Source organism: Cavia porcellus, unplaced genomic scaffold (genome assembly GCF_034190915.1).
Source record: "Cavia porcellus strain 051 isolate PalLab524CR breed Dunkin Hartley unplaced genomic scaffold, mCavPor4.1 scaffold_5, whole genome shotgun sequence".
NCBI lineage: Eukaryota > Metazoa > Chordata > Mammalia > Rodentia > Caviidae > Cavia > Cavia porcellus.
Genome location: NW_026947488.1, coordinates 95,798,611 through 95,817,234, shown reverse-complemented (window position 1 = coordinate 95,817,234; position 18,624 = coordinate 95,798,611). Strand labels below are relative to the sequence as shown.

The 18,624-nt window shown below is 40.1% G+C and overlaps 1 protein-coding gene across 12 annotated transcripts in view; it reads left to right on the top strand.

The window, feature by feature from the left end:
- The window catches only part of Wdfy3 (WD repeat and FYVE domain containing 3), a 277,794-nt gene that overhangs the window by 104,597 nt on the left and 154,573 nt on the right, over positions 1-18,624 (top strand). For all 12 annotated transcript variants that reach the window (XM_063249360.1, XM_063249363.1, XM_063249371.1 and 9 more), the window contains one exon: positions 11,486-11,609. In XM_063249360.1, coding sequence (XP_063105430.1) covers positions 11,486-11,609 — 124 coding nt within the window. The remainder of the gene's footprint in view (positions 1-11,485; positions 11,610-18,624) is intronic.

The following is an 18,624-nucleotide window of genomic DNA, read 5'->3' as shown; positions in this document are numbered from 1 at the left end:
TGGAATGGAAGATCAGAAAAAGAGGGGAGAATTGTTTGATGGAGAAAATAGAGAAAGCATAGAATACGTGAAGCAGGTTCAAAGAGACTACCAGGAAACTAAAAACTCTATCAAAAACTGGCATAACAGCTTGAAAGAAACTAAGGACAGACTATCTGAACTGGAGGGCAGATTTGTAATATGGGAGAATGAAATGAAAAACTTCTTAAAAGTAACAAAGAAACAAACAGCAATAATACAAAGATTAGAAGATGATAAGAGGATCCATAACTTAAGAATTAAGAACATAAAAGAAGAAGTAGGGACACAAACAAATGAACTACAAAAGCTACTCACAGAAATAATCCAGGAGAATTTTCCTAATTTAGCAAAAGGTAAAGAGACTCAGTTGTATGAAGCATACAGGACCCCAGCCACCTGCAACCCAAACAGAGCAACAATTATAAAATTAATAAATTATTAATTTTATAATAATTAAAATTCCAGAAATTCAATACAAGAACAGAATATTAAAAGCTGTCAGAGACAAGAAACAGACCACTTACAAGGGAACACCCATTAGAATTACAGCAGATTTCTCTGCACAAACCATCAAATCACGAAGAGTGTGGGGGGAAATAATTCAAGCTTTGAAAGATAATAATCTCCAGCCAAGATTGATATATCCTGCAGAACTATCCCTGGAAATTGATGGAAAAACAAGGTGGAAAAACAGGATAAAGAGGAACTAGGGGAATATGCAACCACCAATTCAACTCTAGAGAGAATACTACAGGATATTCTAAAAAAGAAAAATACAAAGAATCCAGAAATAGTGGCAGAGAGGCCACAATGAATGGAGCAGAAAACAAAATGAAGAAGACAAACTGACAACTAATGACAGAAAAAGAGCTCAACAGAAATGAGGCAGAGAAGATTGGATGATAGGAACAGCTATTTTGGAGAAAATGACATCTTAATAGGTAATACTGATTTAGTATCATCTTGTTTTGAAGTCTCATCAAGCTTTTGTTCTTCTGTCTCCATTGGTCTAAACAGGTTGTATCTTATTGGATTTTATTATGTATGATAGTATAAGCAAAAACCTTTTAAAGACAAGGAGATTATACAGAAACCATTGTTCGTTTTCTGTTGGTTGATTCTAAATACCCTTAATGCTGTCATTCTCTTAAATGGTTTTACATTGTTTTGATATATTTGATGCTACAGTATACGAAATTATACTCAAAGATTTCAAGGAAAGAGACAATATGGTAACTACTTTTATGTCAGGATTATCTTGTGGTGAAACACTATTCTGTTTAAAAAGTTATGTTTTGATCTGCGCTGTTTTGCTGTTATGCCCTCTTTTATCTCAATCTCCACTTCATTATTTACTTTTTAATTTTTTATCCTTTTAATTAAGGGAAAAATAAATAAAAAATAGCAGGATATATTATAGTAACCCACTTTGACTTTCCATTATCTTGATTTAAAGCCCTGTATTACTCTCACCATCTTGTTTTTGACTGATGTCCCTGTATTCTGTTTTGTTTGATAGTACCAGGTTTGAAAGTTTAAGCAACAGCTGTGAAGATAGTGAGATTCATTATAACGCCCATTCTCGTTGACTATTATCTACTTTTGAAGACCTATAATGTCTCCAATGTTTTGGTTTTGTCGGTTTTGTTCTTTACTCTTTTGTTCAGTTTTATTATAACTGATGATATAGGCAATTCTATTAGAGATAGCAGGAGGCATTATGGTAACCATTGTTGATCACCTTGTATTATGCTTTTACATTATCTATTATGTCCACCCTTTTGATTTGATTGACTCTGTTCTGTTATGTCACATTTGGTTCTACTCCCTTCCAAAAAAGTAATAAGAACCGTGGGAGCAATAAAACCCCAAATGGGTAATTGTCATTGTACAAAATAGAGGAAAAGAAAGTACTCTAAACGATATAACTGCATGTATATATAAGTGTATAAGATACATGATATCACTAAGTTTTGTTGGATCATTGAACAGAACCGTTTGCAGTCTCACCGTTGGAATGTCTACTTTACAAGCTTTAATTTTGTGACTTGAACAATTATTTCTAAGATGACAATATGTAATCCATTAACTAGTGATTTCCTACTGTTTATTTTTTTCTGTAAATCTGTATAACTTGTACCCTTTCTCTGCTTTTTTTTTCCTCCTTAAATAAAATTAAAAAAAAAAAGAATGTGAGACAAGAAGCAGGGGTACAAACAAAGGAACTACAAAGGTTATTCACAGAAAAAATTAAGGAAAACTTCTCAAACACAGGAAAAGTAAATGGTATGCAGATGTGTGAGGCATACAGAACTCCAGCCACCTACAACCAAAACAGAGCTACACCCAGACTTATAATAATCAAGATCCCAGAAATCCAATATAAGAACAAAATATTAAAACCTGTTAGAGACAAGAAACAGATCACCTATAAAGGAAGACCGATCAGAATAATGGCACACTTCTCTACACAAACCATCAAGTTACGAAGAGCTTGGAGCGAAGTGTTTCAATCCCTGAAAGAAAATAACCTCCAGCCCAGATTGATGTACCCTGAAAAATTGTCTCTAGAAATTAATGGAGAAACAAGATGCTTCCAAGACAAAGAGGAACTGGAGGATTCGCGACCACCAATCCAACTCTACAGGGAATACTGCAGGACATCCTAAAGAGAGAGAAAAGTACCAGGATTCCAGGAACAGTGGCAGATAGACCTCAATGAGTGGAGCAGAATGCAAAATGAAGAAGACAGACAGACAACTAATGACAGAAAAAGAGCACTACAGAAATGAGGAAGGGAAGGTTGGCTGTAATCTCTAATATAGATGGCCTTGATACACTAAATTTAAAAGAAGAAAAAAGAGAGAATTGCAGGCAAAGTAGATCAGGAGGTAGGGTCCACCAAGATGTTCTTTATAGGAAATAAAATTAACCTGAAAAAGGGTTTATGGACCAAAAATCAAATATGGGAAAACAATGCTTTATGTGACAGGGAGTCAGAGAGTAATAGGAGCAACTAGACCAGTATTTGTGGATAGGTTGGAAAGACAAGCTTTAATAGATAAAGAAATACAACCAGAGATCAAGTTCAGGAGAGAGAAGGTTTGGAACCACCTAGGTAAATAGCAGGTTGCCGCCCGCCCCCCCCCCAATTTAAAGCAGAAGGTGTGGGTGAGACAAAAATGCACAGTACACCCTGGGGGAGTGAAAAGAGAGAAACAGTCTTAAACGGCAGAAGATATCGTTAATAGTTATATTAATTAGTTATTAGTTAATAGTTATATTAATAGGTTAATAGGAATTAAGTCCATATTACTGGCACCACTCTGCTTAGATAGATTTTATTCTGTCCCAGTTTGTCTACAAGCACTAGATCTGAGGGCACAGACAGCTGTCCCAAATATATCAGGATATAGCACAATAATCATCTTTAACTTCCTATTAACTTAACCTGGAACCCTGTGTAACTTACACTGCTTTATCATGACTGATCGTAGTTAAATCTGGTTTGTTTGATTGCTATTTGTTATCAACAGATTTTATTCAAAACTGCTATGATTGATAGTATCAAGTCTGAGAGTATAGACAACTACACTGAAAATAACAAGATTCACTATAATGCCCATTTTGGTTTGATTACTATCTGTTTTTGTAGTTTTACACTATCTACAAAGTTGTGTTTCTATTAATACTGTTATGTACTGATATATTCAGTTATATTGTATCTGATCATATAGCCAATACAGCCAACAATTATATCTGATCATACAGTGGTTTTATATGTCTTTCGTTTTGTCTATCGGAATATGTTTTGTTCTGTCCTGCTTTGTTTTGTTTCTCTAATACAGAAAGGATAGAAATAGGACTCAAGCATGCGTAGAACCTATAAATAGTTTTCGAGAACTGATCTTATGACACATGACTAAATGAACAAATACTTTGAAGAAAAACAGACACTACAGTACCCAGTGCTGATCCTGGAGTGTCATGATGTGAAATCCAGCAATACTAGTATTCTTTGTTCAGAGTGATTTTAGCTGGCTTTGGTTTGTTTAATCTCAATATAAATTTGAGATATAGATAACTGCATGTATGTTTAAATGTATAGGTTTGATAATCATGTGTTGCTAAGTTTTTATTGGATAGTTGAACAAAACTAGTTGCAGTCTCACTGTTTGAATTCCCACTTATATATTCTACTTTTGTATCTTGAGCAATTATTTGTAAGAGGACAATATGTAAACATCAACTAGTGATTTATTACTGTTTATTTTTTTCTTTGAAAGTATGTATTATTTCTACCCTTTTTCTGTTTTGTTTAGTCTCTCTTTAAATAAAATTATTTTTTAAAAAATTTAAATAAAATAAAAAAATGTGAAAGCAGAGCAATTGTCTAAAAAGGGAAGGCAGTGGCCATTGTTAATCTTTTATCATGATTTGAAACCCATATTGTTTTCATCGTTCTGTTTAGTTTGGTTTTATTGTGTTCCAGTTTGTCTTCTTGTATTAGATTTGATGGAATGGACAACTGTTCCAAAGATAGCAGAATATATTATGGTAACCATTTTTTTTTAATTTCCTATTAACTTGATTTCAAAGTCCTGTATTGCTTTCACTGTCTTGTTTGGACTGATTTTACTCTATTATGTTTTGTTTGATAGTATCAAGCCTGAGAGTATAGGCAACTACTTTGAAGACAATAAGATTCACTATGATACCTATTCTGCTTTAACTATTAACTTCTTTTGAAGTCCTGAATGACTCCAATGTTTCATGTTTATTGGTTTTGTTCTTTACTGTTTTGTTTGATTTCATGATACCTGATGATATGGGCAATTCTTTTGAAGATAGCAAGAGGCATTATGGTAACCATTGTTGATCACATTTTATTTTGTTTTTACATCATGTACTATGCTCATCCTTTTGTTTTTACTGACTCTTGTCACATTTGGTTTTATTCTCTTCAAAAAAAAAAAGTAATATGAACTGTGGGAGTAATAAAACCCAAAATGTGTAATTGTTACAATAAAAAAGAGAGGAAAAGCAAGTGCTCTACAGTATATAACTGCATGTGTGTTTAAGTGTGTAAGATAGATAACCATATTACTGAGTTTTATTGGATTGTGGAACAGAACTGTTTGCAGTCTCACTGTTTGAATGTCCACTTCGTATGCTTTAATTCTGTAACTTGAACAACTATTTCTAAGATGACAGTATGTAATCTATCAACTAGTGATTTCTTACTGTTTATTTTTTTGAAATTCTGTATTATTTCTACCCTTTTTTTCTGTTTTCATTTTTTTCTCTTTAAGTAAAATTAAAAAAACACAAAACGGTCCGGTCTCTAAACCCAGGGCAAATACATCATCACCGACATTCTCCAGCCTCTCAGTGCTAATCAGTTCCTTCACAGCGCTGCTCTTACTGGATTCTCTCCCTTTCCCTTACAACGTTCATTGATTTCCTTAGGTCTCCTGCCTTACACTCTGCCGAGAGCACGTACCGTGATTGAACAGCTCTGTCTGCAGCTCTGTCTTCTTTGAGATCCCCCTTCTCAGCCTCACAAGCATGTGGGATGCAGGCACGCGCACACTTGTCCCCTGGCGGGACAATCTCTGCGCATGACTGCAGGAAGCCACGGTCATGAAACGCAGGCTCATGCAGTGCCGGGCATAACTGGAAGTCTCCTCACACCAGCAGCCTGCTCTCCCACATGGTGCACTGTATGTGAGGCTCATTCTTCCACCTGCAATTCGACTCCGACCTTTTCTCCCTCAGTCTCATTGCATCCTTTCCTGAAACTTCCCCCAAGTTCCTCTTCCATGCTACTCTCTTCCTCTCAAGTATGCCTGGCTCTCACCCAACTTTAAAAGCAAAGCAAACTACTGTGAGAGTATAGCTAGTGAGCCTTGCCACGGCCAGCTCGCCTGTGGTCCCCTGACTGCCGGGCAGAAGGGGCGAGAAACAATTAAAGTAGCGGTTTCTAAAACGGTGTAGACACCTGTTGTTTCAATGCCTGTTCAGCTAGGTGGTTTTCATTGGAACCAGCTCTGAGATGGTCTGGTTTGGTTTTACTGTTAATCTTTCTGTTTTTAAGGTCCATCATGTGTGGCTGTAGGCTGCTGGGTAGTTGAAGGTAATTTCCTGCTCTCAGGTTTGTTAATGTGTAAAGGGTGGTGAAAATGTTTGATACAGTTAAGAGAATTTGTTTTCAGCTCTTTGTGGTGAGTGTGTGTGTACACGAGTGTGGGCAGCGCTGGGCCTGAACCCAGGGCCTCACACACAATAAGCTCACCATCGCAGAGCTACACCTGAGGTCAAGTTCGTTTCTCCACCCTTGTGACCATCTGAACATGGATACACTGTGTCATTGGGTGAACACTGATGAAGTGAAGTGACCCTTAGTGTTGTTCCGCCCCATCAGACAGACACGGCCGTGGCCACTTGACGCTGACCAACCAGTCGGGGAGGGACAGTCTCCACAGCAGGAATCTGCTTGGGGAATGAATGGCTTCGTGGGGCTCCAGAGGCACCGGCTGCCTCCAGGATTGCCATAGTTCAGTGGTTATGTTGCGGTTTTGGACTTTGCTCAGAACAGTGACTAAACCACGCTACTACCAGAATATTCGGCAGCCTGGTGCAGGCAGCACAGGTGGGTTTCAGAGACCCGAGCTGGAAACGGCCTGCTGTGTACTCTTTTGGGGTACACAGGTTCGCACTGGGATCTTGAAACGCGTCCTGTGGTCCTCATCCCAGTCCTGTGCGGAGGCCGCTGCTGCCCTGCTGCGCACCATTCCCTCTGACTGACAGAGCACTGTGGAGTCTGAGCAGAGCTCGTTGTTCTACAAAGTAATTAACCTTTGGGCCCAGGAACAGAAGCCTGCAGAGAGGATACTTGGCTTAAACTTATTTAAAATGAACAGCCTTTTAGCTTTCTAAAAATTCGTTAACTGCTATTTATAATTACCTGGGACTGTGTTATTGTGCTTCATTATGTATTTATAAATGTAGTCTTCAAAAATACAACCTTTTCTAACTAGTATTTCATAAGAAATTCCCCATGTCTTTGAACTTATTTCCAGTTTGTGTTTGAGAAGCATCTAAGTTTAATACAGTGTCCTTTCTGCGTGCCTTGCAGATGACCTTTGTTTTTAAATTGTTGGCTTTTAAAGGAAGACAACCAGGTATAGAACCAAAGAAGTGAGAGCCCTCTGTGGCTTCATTGTGCTGCTTATGTAACTGCAGTGTGGGGCACGGGGTGAGGTGACTGGGGCCTTTCAACAAATGACAAGCTGGACCCTCCCTGCCATGGTCATATCCACTGCCCAGCAGTGGTCACACCCAGAGCAGTCAGAAGGGAGGAAGTGCCTAGCTGGGAGTGCTGCTTCTCCCTGAGTTAGTGATCCTTAGAAATAAACAAACCACTAAGTGTGATAAATGTTTCTGATCTTTTATAGCAGATAAGAAATCTTAACCGACCAATAGCATGAAATAATATAATTATATCTTCACTGTTAATTTTTTACATTTTTTATAGCAAGTTATTTCAGTACTAGTGATAGCCGGTATTCTGTAACTTAATTTTAGATATTGCATGTATTTAGAAACAAAAATCCTACTCTAGAAAATGTTGTACAAATCGAAGCTTTGCTTTGTAGTCACATTTTATAAACTATTGGTTAGCGTCATTTAATAATAGATGTATACCCAATCCTCTACTTTATACGTGTGATTATGTAGTACCATTAGTTTGTTCTTCCCAGATATTCCAGAATATTGTGTGTGGGGGGGTGTCAAAACATTCCCTGAAATTTATTTAGGTAGGCATTAGACATGGATCTGTAGAGAGGGCTGGTGACACAGAGCACCTGCCTAATTGGTGGGAGGCCCTGGGTCCAGTGTCCAGCAGAGGAAAGCAAAACAGAAAACCAAAACACCCTATGAGACAGTGATCCTGGTAAAGATGAGTCCAGCTGTGCAGTTCCCTGTAGAGAGGAGCATTAGGCAGACTGACTGTGATGGGGTGTGCAGAGTTTGAGACGATAAGGAAACTGAGAGGTCACACTGGCTTGATGAGGTCACTAGGGTTAATCTGTCTCCAGCACCTCCTGGCTCAGGTTGGCTTTTCCAGGGCTTCATTTCCTGATCCGTAAATGAGGACGATAACAGCATCTGTTGTATAGGGTTTTATGAGATTTAAAGGGCATGTCAAGCACTAGCCATACAGTCAGTGCTTATTCAGGGGCCATTGATGTCTCTGAATTTGCGGAGAGCTGCTTTGGTTCCTAGGTGCTACCTTTGATCCAGGGTATGAGCATGGTAATCCAGTAGGGAACCCTCCTTTTGAGTTCCGGGTGTTGTGTTCTCTTGCCCAGCTCTGTCCCCGACACGTGAGGGTGCTAAGAACCAGGAAGAAGGGAGCCAGATCTGGCTCCCCCTCCACTGCTGCTGGCAGGCTCACCAGTACACCAGAAGCTCCGGGTGCAGAGGAAGGGAGCACACCTGGAGTTTTTAGATTTGTTTTTAGTCTGAAAAGGCGATGACAGATGCCTGCCCTTTTCCTTGCCCCTGTGCATTCGGCATCGTCAGGTACCTGTTAGCTCCTGGACCTCTCCCCCCACTGCACGCCTTTCTTGTCTCCAGAGTCAGCAGCCCTGGCCTCCACCTCGCCCAGCCACCCAGCCTTTTGCTCTGGAGCCTTTTCCGAGCACACCTTCCTGACAGCTCCCTCTGCCCTAGGCATTCTCTTTCAGTTGCTTTTACTTCTCTATGTCCAGGCAGTTTCTTAATATCATTTCATTTCTCTGTTTTTGGTGCTGGTTGTTGTACTCAGGGCTTTAACAAAACATGGTAAGCATGTGCTCTACCACTGAGCTACACCTTCAGCTCATTTTAATTTCTAAACATGCTCATTTCATGTATGTCTTGTGTAGTACAGTGTAAAACCTCCGTAAGTGCTGGATTATGTGATTCATTTGCCTTTGTATTGCTAACACTTAGAACACTGCTCAGAATTAATAGACCAGTACACATTTGTGAGTCATGTTGGTTCACTAAACCAAATATTAGATCAAGAAAGAAGTGTATTTTTCAATTCAGAGTAGCAAGTACGGCACAGTTCTGTTTGTCTTTTGAACAAATTTCTTTGCAGAAATAAAAGTTACGTATTAGAGTTTATGTGAAAAGTTATTTGCATTTTCCACTTGGCTAACGAGAAGACTGCTTGAATATGTATTCTCTCTGTTTAGCAAGCAGTCACACAATAAAATACTTCTTAATTCTTAGTAGCAAAATATGCACACATGTCCTCTGAGAACAGGACTGTAGATGGCTACCTTTGCTGCTCTCTGAGCGGAGGTAGGTTTGGCATGTGCTTTAGGGCTAAGCTTCTTGGAGATTTTTTTCCCTGTAGCTTGTTGGAGAACCTGGGTCTTACACCACAGGTGACAGGTTGATGTGAGCACACATTGATCAAAGTCTCAGCCCAAGGAATATGTCTGCTGAGAGGTTCTTGATCACATTGAAGATTCCTCTCTTGCAACCAGAAGAGAGAAGGGGCTCTCTTCTCAACCCTACTGACTCTGAAAGGCTGAGGCAGGAGGACCACGGTGTTTCAAAAACCAAACTAAAGGCCACAGGGGTGGGTTGCGAAGGCTCTGGCCAGCCCAGTCTGCAGGAGAAACGAAAGTGGTTTGATCAAGTTAACTGAGTGGACTAGATGCCTGGACAAAGTATATTTTGTAGAATTCTTTTTATTACTTGCTATTTTCTACTTACTTTGAGGAAGTTTATAAGAAACACAATATCAGGGCCCAGGATTTAGCTCAGTGGCTTAAGCACCTCCCTGGCAAGCACAAGGTGTGAGTTCAGTCCCCAGTCCCAAAAAATAAAATTAAATTAAATTAAAAAAAGAAAAGAAACACAGTATCTATTATAAGGATATAGAAACATTTTCTTTTAGAAGGGCATTGTTACTTTTTATATGTTTATGTTAGGATCTTTGAAAGAAAATGTTTATGGTATGAAGAATAACAAGGAGTATCAGGATGGCCTTCAACTCAAGGATGGAGCCCAAGTTGCCTTTGAATTTGTGGCAGTCCTCCTGCCTCAGTCTCCCGAGTGCTGGATTACAGGACTGCGCCACCTCGCTCAGTTTGTTTTGATTTTTTTGTTCTTGTTTGGTAGGATTTTGGGGGTTTTTCTTTCGTTTGTTTGTATGTTTTTTAGTTTAACAGTGAGCTACGTCCCCAGCGTTTTTACTTTTTGAGACAGGGCTTTAGGTTGGTCTTAAACTTGGCAGTGCTGAAACTGCCACAGAAGCTTAAGGCTTCTGTGCTGCACTTAGGGTTTGGTTCAGATCGATTGATCTCTCTCTCTCCCTGTCTGTCTTTCTCTCTCTCTTTCCCTTCCAGTCTATCTCCTTCAGTTGGGGTTTTTACTTGTGTGTTCACATTTTGTCCTTTAACTGTATGCTCATGATCTGCTTCAGTGCTTGCTGAATAGTCTATAGAAAGTGGTTGTAGGGACTGGCCACATAGAAACAAGCAGCCACAGCTAGGGAAAGAGGTGGCTACTGTCTTGGCAAGGGGTCCTGGCGTGAATAAACTATGTAATTTATTCTGTAGTGACATTTAAATGGTAATGAGAATGGAAATCCTCTCTTCTCATGGATAATCCTGACAACAGCTTTAGAAGATGAAGAGGTTTTGTCTATAGCACTATTTCAGAGTGCATCTAGGTGCACAGCCACTCACCTGCCGTTTCTGCTCCTGTGATGATGCACCCAGGATTCATGTCCTCCGTGTCACCTTCCCGTGCCACTTCATCTTTAAGAATGAGTTACTCTGAAGTTGGTTTCTCTTAACCTTTTTTGGTGAAAACAAGTTTATTTTATGAATGATATGTTCATTTACTTTTGTCTGTCTTTTTTATAATAGTCTTGTCTTATGAGTTATTGTGAGTAGAATTTAGAAATTCCAAGATATAAAATATGTGGGGAGCTGAGTCTGTTCATCCGAGGAGGGCCTGGGAGGGGGTCAGTGTCCGCTTTTCAACAGCCAGTGTACCCAGATACCTGCTTCGCTACGTCCTTGATTCAGGTTCCCTCAGAGAATGCTCATGTTTTCCAATTCCAAATTGATAGCTAATGTCTTTGTCCTTTGTGTCATATGTTTGATACATTATTTAATATGTTAAGAAAATGTGGCCAGAGCCTGGGGACTCAACTCAGGGGCACAAGTGCCTGCCTGGCAAGTGCAAGATTGTGTGTTCAATCCCCGGTACACCTTCCTGCCCCCAAATTGACTAGACACGATTTATTCAAGGAGGTGTGTTTTAAATGTGATCACACCCAAAGCAGGCGCAGAGATACATGTGTTTGGCTTGATCTTCAGTTGATGCCACAGTTTCAAATTCGCACAGTTGGAAAGGGGGTTTCATGAGGAATGTTTTCTGTTACCCACAGGTTTTTGGAAATGCTCCGCCAAGTACCATGACAGAAAAGTTTTCTGATCTGCTGCAGTTCACAACGCAAGTCTCACGACTCATGGTGACTGAAATTCGGAGGAGAGCGTCGAACAAATCCACAGGTATGGCTCCAGAAACTCCCCGCCTGCCTTGAGCGGTAGCTCCACCTTCAGAACGGAGCCTTGGTCTGAGTGCTGGCTGCGTGGCAGTCTCCTTCCTCCTCTGTGGGCTCCAGCGTCTGCCCCAGGTGGGCAGATCCCCTCAAAGCCCTCTGCTCAGCCCACTGCCACCCCAGGGCCACCCTTGAGCCCTGGCTTAGCTTCTTCTAGCAGACTCCAAATGCCAAGTGTGGTGCTCACGGCAGATCTGCCACTGGCTCTGTGTGTTGGGTAGGATCTGCTTTCCGTTTCCTGTTCACTTTGGTGCACTTCGGCCACGCCGCGCTGTGTCTGACCCATGGCTTGCCCACACACTTGCTGACCTCCTTTATTTATGATGCTGCACTTGTGGCAGAGATGCTTCCTCTGGGATGGGTCTAAGTCTCAGCGTGGACGAAGCCACGCTTCCTCGGCAGACCCTGCTTGACATCCTCCTCAGTGTCTCCCCCTCACCAGGGTGTTGTGTCTGTCTTCTTGTGCTGCCCTGTGTGCTGCTTCGGTCTCTAGTCTGCTCTCTTGTGGTCATCTCCGCATCTTCATTTATGTCATCCCAGGGTTGCCTTTCTGCTTGTCTGGTACAGATCCTGCTTCTTGAATCCTATTCCATCATGTTTCTCAAACTCTTCATTTTGGTGAGCGTCTTTCTCACAGCTCCCTGAGAAAGCATGTAGGGGAGTTCTTACCTTATTTTTCTTAGATACCCAGGAGTGCAAACATCATTATCTACTGCTGTAGGTTACGGCCTGTATCTAGGTGTCCCTCCACTGTCTCATGTGGTCATAGCTGGGGTTTTTTCAGAGATGGCTGGGTCTAGGGTGTGTGAGGGCGCTATAGTACAGTCCTGGGTTTAAGGGCACGAGTGCCACCCCCCTTGGGAGCCAGCAGTCTGGCCACGCTGTAAGGGACAGAGAGGCTCCAGTTAGTTATTGTAATTGGTCACTGGCTTGCTTCTGTTGCCGTCTACTGCCATGGGCTGTTATCTCTGCCATGTGCCCTCTGCCATGCCACCTTGCCTTGGAGCCAGGGCTAAAACCTCCACAGACTGTGAGCTGAAGTAAACCTTTCCCCTTTTCTCTTTGGATGTTGAGCATTTTATGTTAGCAAGAAGGAAAAGTAGCTAACATACTGTATAAAGTAATTCCTTGCTCATTCCAAGGAAAGGGGTACTTTGGTGATGTTCTCCTGTCCAGTCCCAGGACTTGGAGAATAACCCGTGACCAGTGTGGCCTTGAGCCAGGGTCAGTAAGAAGGGAGGGCCCAGACCCACCACGTCTACTGAGAAGTGTCCTGGAGCTCTGCCCAGTGGGAGGTGCAGCCCTTCCTCTTTCCCTACCCTCTGCTCCCCAGCCCTGGAGACAGCACCCAGCCATTGTTCCTGACGCAGTGCCCATGCTTGGCTCAGCTCTGTGTCTGTCCTCTTTACGGTGAGAATCAGATTCGAGGTTGGAATCGTTTTATTTTAGGATTCACAGCAGGGTTTCTCCTCATATCCTGGTTCCTGTACAGCTTCGAAAATACCAAGAGTCTTGATTCTTAGGTTTGATGATTTTTTTTTCTTGTAGAACCTGTTAGGATCCTCTCACCCCTGTTGTTCTGCATTCCCACGGCATCATGACTCAGAACCTATATGTTTTCATGGATTATGCTGTGAATTTATTGGATTTTTTTTTCCGTCTAAAAATTCACATCCTTTATTTTGGAAAGTTTCATGAATTATTCAAGTTATCTTCCTTGTGTTTTTTTCCCTTTTCTTATCTTTCTCCATTTTTTTATCTTTGATTTTGACTACTTGTTGACTACAGTTTTATCTGCCATCCCTTATGGAGGGTTTTTTTTTTTAATTGTGTGGCATGTTATTCATTTCTAAAAGGTTTTTCCTTATTTTGTTGGTTTCTGTCCTCCCTTGAATGTATTTTGTGTCATCACTCCAAGGTTTTCTCAGGATTTTTATCTCCCTGAATAGTCTGATCCAGATGTGTCAAGAGGTTGCCTTTTTATGATTCGATTTTGTCACGTGTTACACTACCGGGTCTCACCTGTTTCCTCCACACCTTTCCTGGGTTGTGGAAGAGAAGAGCTTGCAGAGGCTCAGGGCAGCTGTTGTTTTGGTGGTGTTTTCTCCCGACACCCAGGTAGCTTCCCAAGGGAATGAATTTTGGCTTCTTCTTGCAGGACACCAGCATAGGTCTTAGCATCTTGAAGTAAGGTGGGAGAACGGTTTGAAGCATCCAGTGTTCAGTGCGTAAGCTCTCCTGGCCCTGTGCCTGCACTGTCATAGAACCCCCCCGCCTGGACTGGCGCACTCTTCATGGAGACATGCCAAGGTGCCTATGGCGTAGTGGGGCACTGGGCCTCCACCTCCAAAGCACACTTCTCTGGTCCTCTCCTCTTAGTTCATGGCCACCTGTGCCAGCAGAGTGCCCAGGGCCACCAGTTACTCAGCCTCTCAGAGGTTCTCGGGTCACTTGCTTGTTTTTCCATGTTCCCTGGGTTGGTTTAAGATTCCAGGGTTTGAAAATCCCAGTTGCCACAGACCTTGCTATTATTTTAGTATCCATAATTTTGTTTCTCTCATTTTTCCTACTCTCCTTCTCTTCTGGATATGCGCCTTTAAAAAACAAAGTCCCTCTGCAGTGCATTTTAGTGGCGATATTAAACTACTCAGGCAGGCACGAAGAGTGCCATGTGCTGTGAAATGTAAGGGCAGGAATGTGGGAGCTGGAAACCGGGTCAGCGCAGCCACGGGTCGGCCAGGGCCAGGCGCCTTCCTGGCTTCCCAGCGTTCTCGCAGCAGGGTACAAGCTCCCTGGCAGGTTTTCTCGAGGGCCTTACCTAACACCATCGCCTCCCACGGAGCCCCCTTTCAAACACCATCTCACTGGATGTTAATGCTGAAGGTGAAGTTTTGTCTGTATCCAAGCACTGATTGCAGATGTGCAAAACGATGAATAGACCAGGATTTTCCTTGTAACACTGTCATAACAAAACACCACACACAGTGCAAGTGTCCGTCCTGAGCTTCTCACTAAATCCGCTGCGGTAAAGAACAACACTACGACTGAGGCAGGGCCTTCCGTGGTGACACAAGAAACTCTGAGGAGCGGATGCAGCAGCACTGTACTGATTCTGTGCTGGGACAAGGACGAGGTGTTGGAAGTCCACAGATAACCCAAGCATTGCATTTTCAGTGTGTTTCCAGCTGCTCATGAGTGCTCTCATCAGCAATGTTGAGAAATACTAAAACTATTCTGAGATTTTTTTTAAATTTTATTTTAAATAGAAAAAAATTTCAAAATGTGGTAATTACAGGATGACAATGAATATATGCATTGTGTATTGTTATCTTCAAATCAGTTACTCAGACTGCAGGACACCTGCATTTAATCATCTGAACAGTGCTAGCACAAGCCCTTCTCTTCAGCGAGCTGAGAAATCAGTAGTGGAGTTATTTTAACTATCTTATATATATACTTTCAGCTTCTCACACTAGTGAGACAACAATGTTTACACATGCATGTGTGGTTTATTTCACTTATGAGTAGGATCTCAAGGTGCGTCCATTTTCCTATACAAGTCTTAAGTTTATCCTTCTTTATAGCTAAGTAGTACTCCATTGTATAAAAATACCACAACTTTTTTATCCATTCCTCAGTTGATGGGCATTTAGGTTGTTTCCAAGATTTGGCTATTACAAATTATGCTGCTATAAACATGGGTGCACATGATGTTTTCACTTTTTCTAGGAAGATACCCAGAAAGGGAATAGCTGGATGCAATGGGCCTCCAATCCTAGTTTTCTGAAGAATCTCCACACTAATTTCCACAGTGGTTGCACCAGGCTACACTACCACCAACAATGGAGAAGAGTTCCTTTCCCCCACAGCCCCACCAGCATTTGTTGTTGGTTGATTTCTTAATTTTAGCCATTCTTTCTGGCTAAATTATGTGAATTTGACTCTTTTCTTTCCTTTTTCTGATAAGGTTGGCTAAGGGTTTGTTGATTTTATTTAATTTTTCAAGAATCAATTCTTTGTTTCTTTGATTCCTTGTATTGCTTTTTACTCTCCAGTTCATTAATTTGTTCTCTGATCTTTATGATTTCCTCCCTCATATGACCTTTTAGCTAAGCCTGCTCTTGTCTTTCTAGAAGTTCATTATTAAGTTGTTTATATGCATTTGCTCTGTTTTCCTTATATGGGTGTTTACTACTATAAATTTCTCTTTTAGGACTTCTTTCATTGTGTTCCATAAGTTAGAGTACATTGTATTGTCATTTTCATTCAACTGTAAAAATTGTTGAATTTATTTTTTAATATCATCTGTGAACCATTTGTTGTTCAGTAGGGTGCTATTTAATTTCCATGTGTTTATGAAGTTCTAGTGGTTTCCTTTGGCATGGATTTTCAGTGTCAATGCATTGTGATCTGATAATATGTATGGGGTAATTTCAATTCCTTTGCATTTACTTAAGCATGTTCTGTGAGCCAATATGTGGTCTGTTTTGGAGAATATCCAGTGTGCAGCAGAGAAGAATGTGTATTCTGATGTTGTGGGGTGGAACATTCTGTAGACATCTACTAAGTCCATTTGTTCAGAAGTTTAGTTCAGTTCTAATATTTCATTGTTGATGATTTTTTTTGTCTAATTGATCTTTTGTGACAGTGGGGTATTGAGATCTCCCAATACAACTGTATTAGAGCTTGATTTTTCATGTCCATTAGTAATTGTTTTATATAGCTGTGTGTACTTGTACTTATTTCATATAGATTTATGATTGTTGTCTCTTTCTTTTGGATTGTTCCCTTTATGAGGAAGTAGTGACCTGCTTTATCTCTCTTAATCAGCCTTGGCTTGAAATTCACTTTGTCTGCAAATAGAATAGCAACACATGCTTTTTTCTGGGATCCTGTCACATGGAGTATTGTTTTCCATCCTTTGACTTTCAGGGTCTGAATTTCTGTTTGAATTAGATGTGTTTCTTGCATGGAGCATATTGTTGGATCTTGCTTCTTGATCCATTCTGCCAACGTATGTCTTTTGACTGATGAATTGAGACCGTTAACATTGATGGTTATAATTGATATGTATTGGCTTATGCTTGTCATGTTTTTTTTTTCCCTGTTGTTGGCTCCCTCTTTTTTCCCCCTTTCCCTCTAATTGTTTGCCTTGCCTGTTGGATTCCTTCTGTTAGGGTTCATGGAGCTGTAGTCCTTACTATCTCTTTCTACAATGTGGAGTGCTGGTTTAGTTGTTTAGATTTCCTCAGCTGTTCTTTGTCATGGAAGTGTATTTCTCCATCTGTTTTGAAAGATAGTTTTTTTTTAAAATTTTATTTAAAAGGAAAAAGAGAAAAAACAAAACAAAGCGGTGTAAGGGTACAAGTAATACAGAACTACAAAAAAAAACAGTAAGAAATCACTAGTTAATAGATTACATATTATCATCTTAGAGATAGTTGCTCAAATCACAGTATCAAAGCCTACAAAGTAGACATTCAAACAGTGAGACTGCAAACAGTTGTGTTCAGTGATCCAACCAAAAACATTAATATGGTCAGCTATTTAACACCCCCAAACACACTTGCAGTTGTATCCTTTAGAGCACTTTTTTCCCTCTCTTTTTTACAACAAAATTTACACATTTTGGGTTTTATTACTCCTTAGTTCTTACTACTTTTTTGGGGGGGGAGAGAATAAAGTCAAATATGGCAAAACAAAGCTGTCAGTCAAAACCAAGGGTAGACATAGCACATGATGTAAAACAGAGTACAAGGTTATCAACAATGGTTATCAACAATGTCTCTTGTTCCCTTAAAAAGAATTGTCTATCTCATTAGATATTATAAAGTTGAACAAAACAGTAGAGAACAAGACCAATAAAACTTAAGCATTGTAAACATTACAGGACTTCCAAAGGAGAAAATAGTCAAACCAGAATGGGCATCTTAGTGAATTTTATTGCCTTCAAAGTAGTTGCCTATACCCTCAAACTTGATACTATCATACAGAATGGAACAGAGTCTAAATCAGTCAAAACAAGATAGTGGGAGTATTACAGGACTTCAAAACAAGTTAATAGGAAATCAAAAAAAGTTACTATTATATATCCTGCTAATTTTTTAAATTTTTCCCCTTAATTAAAAAAACCATAAAAAATAACTAAATAATTTTTTAATGAATAAGGGAGAGATTGAGATAAAACAGGACATAACAATATAACAATACAGTCAAAGCATGACTGTTTCAGCGACCTAGTGCTTCACCACCAAATAACCCAACTTAATAGTAGTTACCATAGTGTCTGTCTTTTTCCTTGAAATATTTGAATAACACTTCATATACTATAGCTTCAAATATTTCCATATCAAGAAGCCCAGAATAAAGCCTTTCCAATTAATAAGTGAAAACTTTATAAGGCTTCAAGGCCACATAATGGGGAATCATGATTACCACATATTTTTGTATATTTGAATCATTACTTACATTAAGGAAACTATTAGGTATTCACACATGCGAGATTGATTTATTTCACTTATGAGTATGGTCTCACCTTGGTTTGCCACTTTTAACCATGTGATTTAGGTTTGTGATTAAATAAATAAATCTACAACAGACCATAAGATCATATGCAGTATATAATGATATGCCAGTTTTGCCCTCAGGGGTTAAAATTTAAAATAGTTTAAGGAGAAAGTAGAGAACTGCAAGAAGCGCAAGAGATTAAATGTAAGATTGGAGAACCAAGGGAGATCATGCTAACTCTGGGAAACTGGTGTAGAAGAGTGGAGAAAAAGTGTGAAGGAAGAGATGAAAAGAACAGAACAGAACCACAGAGAGCTAGAACCCACATTCACACTTACATAAAAACAAGATGAAACAATGCAGGAGGAAGAAAGAAAAAACCCAAAAACTAAAAATCAAAAACAAATATAATAGAGTGGAGAGAGAAGACAGATTTTAAAAAGTCACATCTGCTTGCA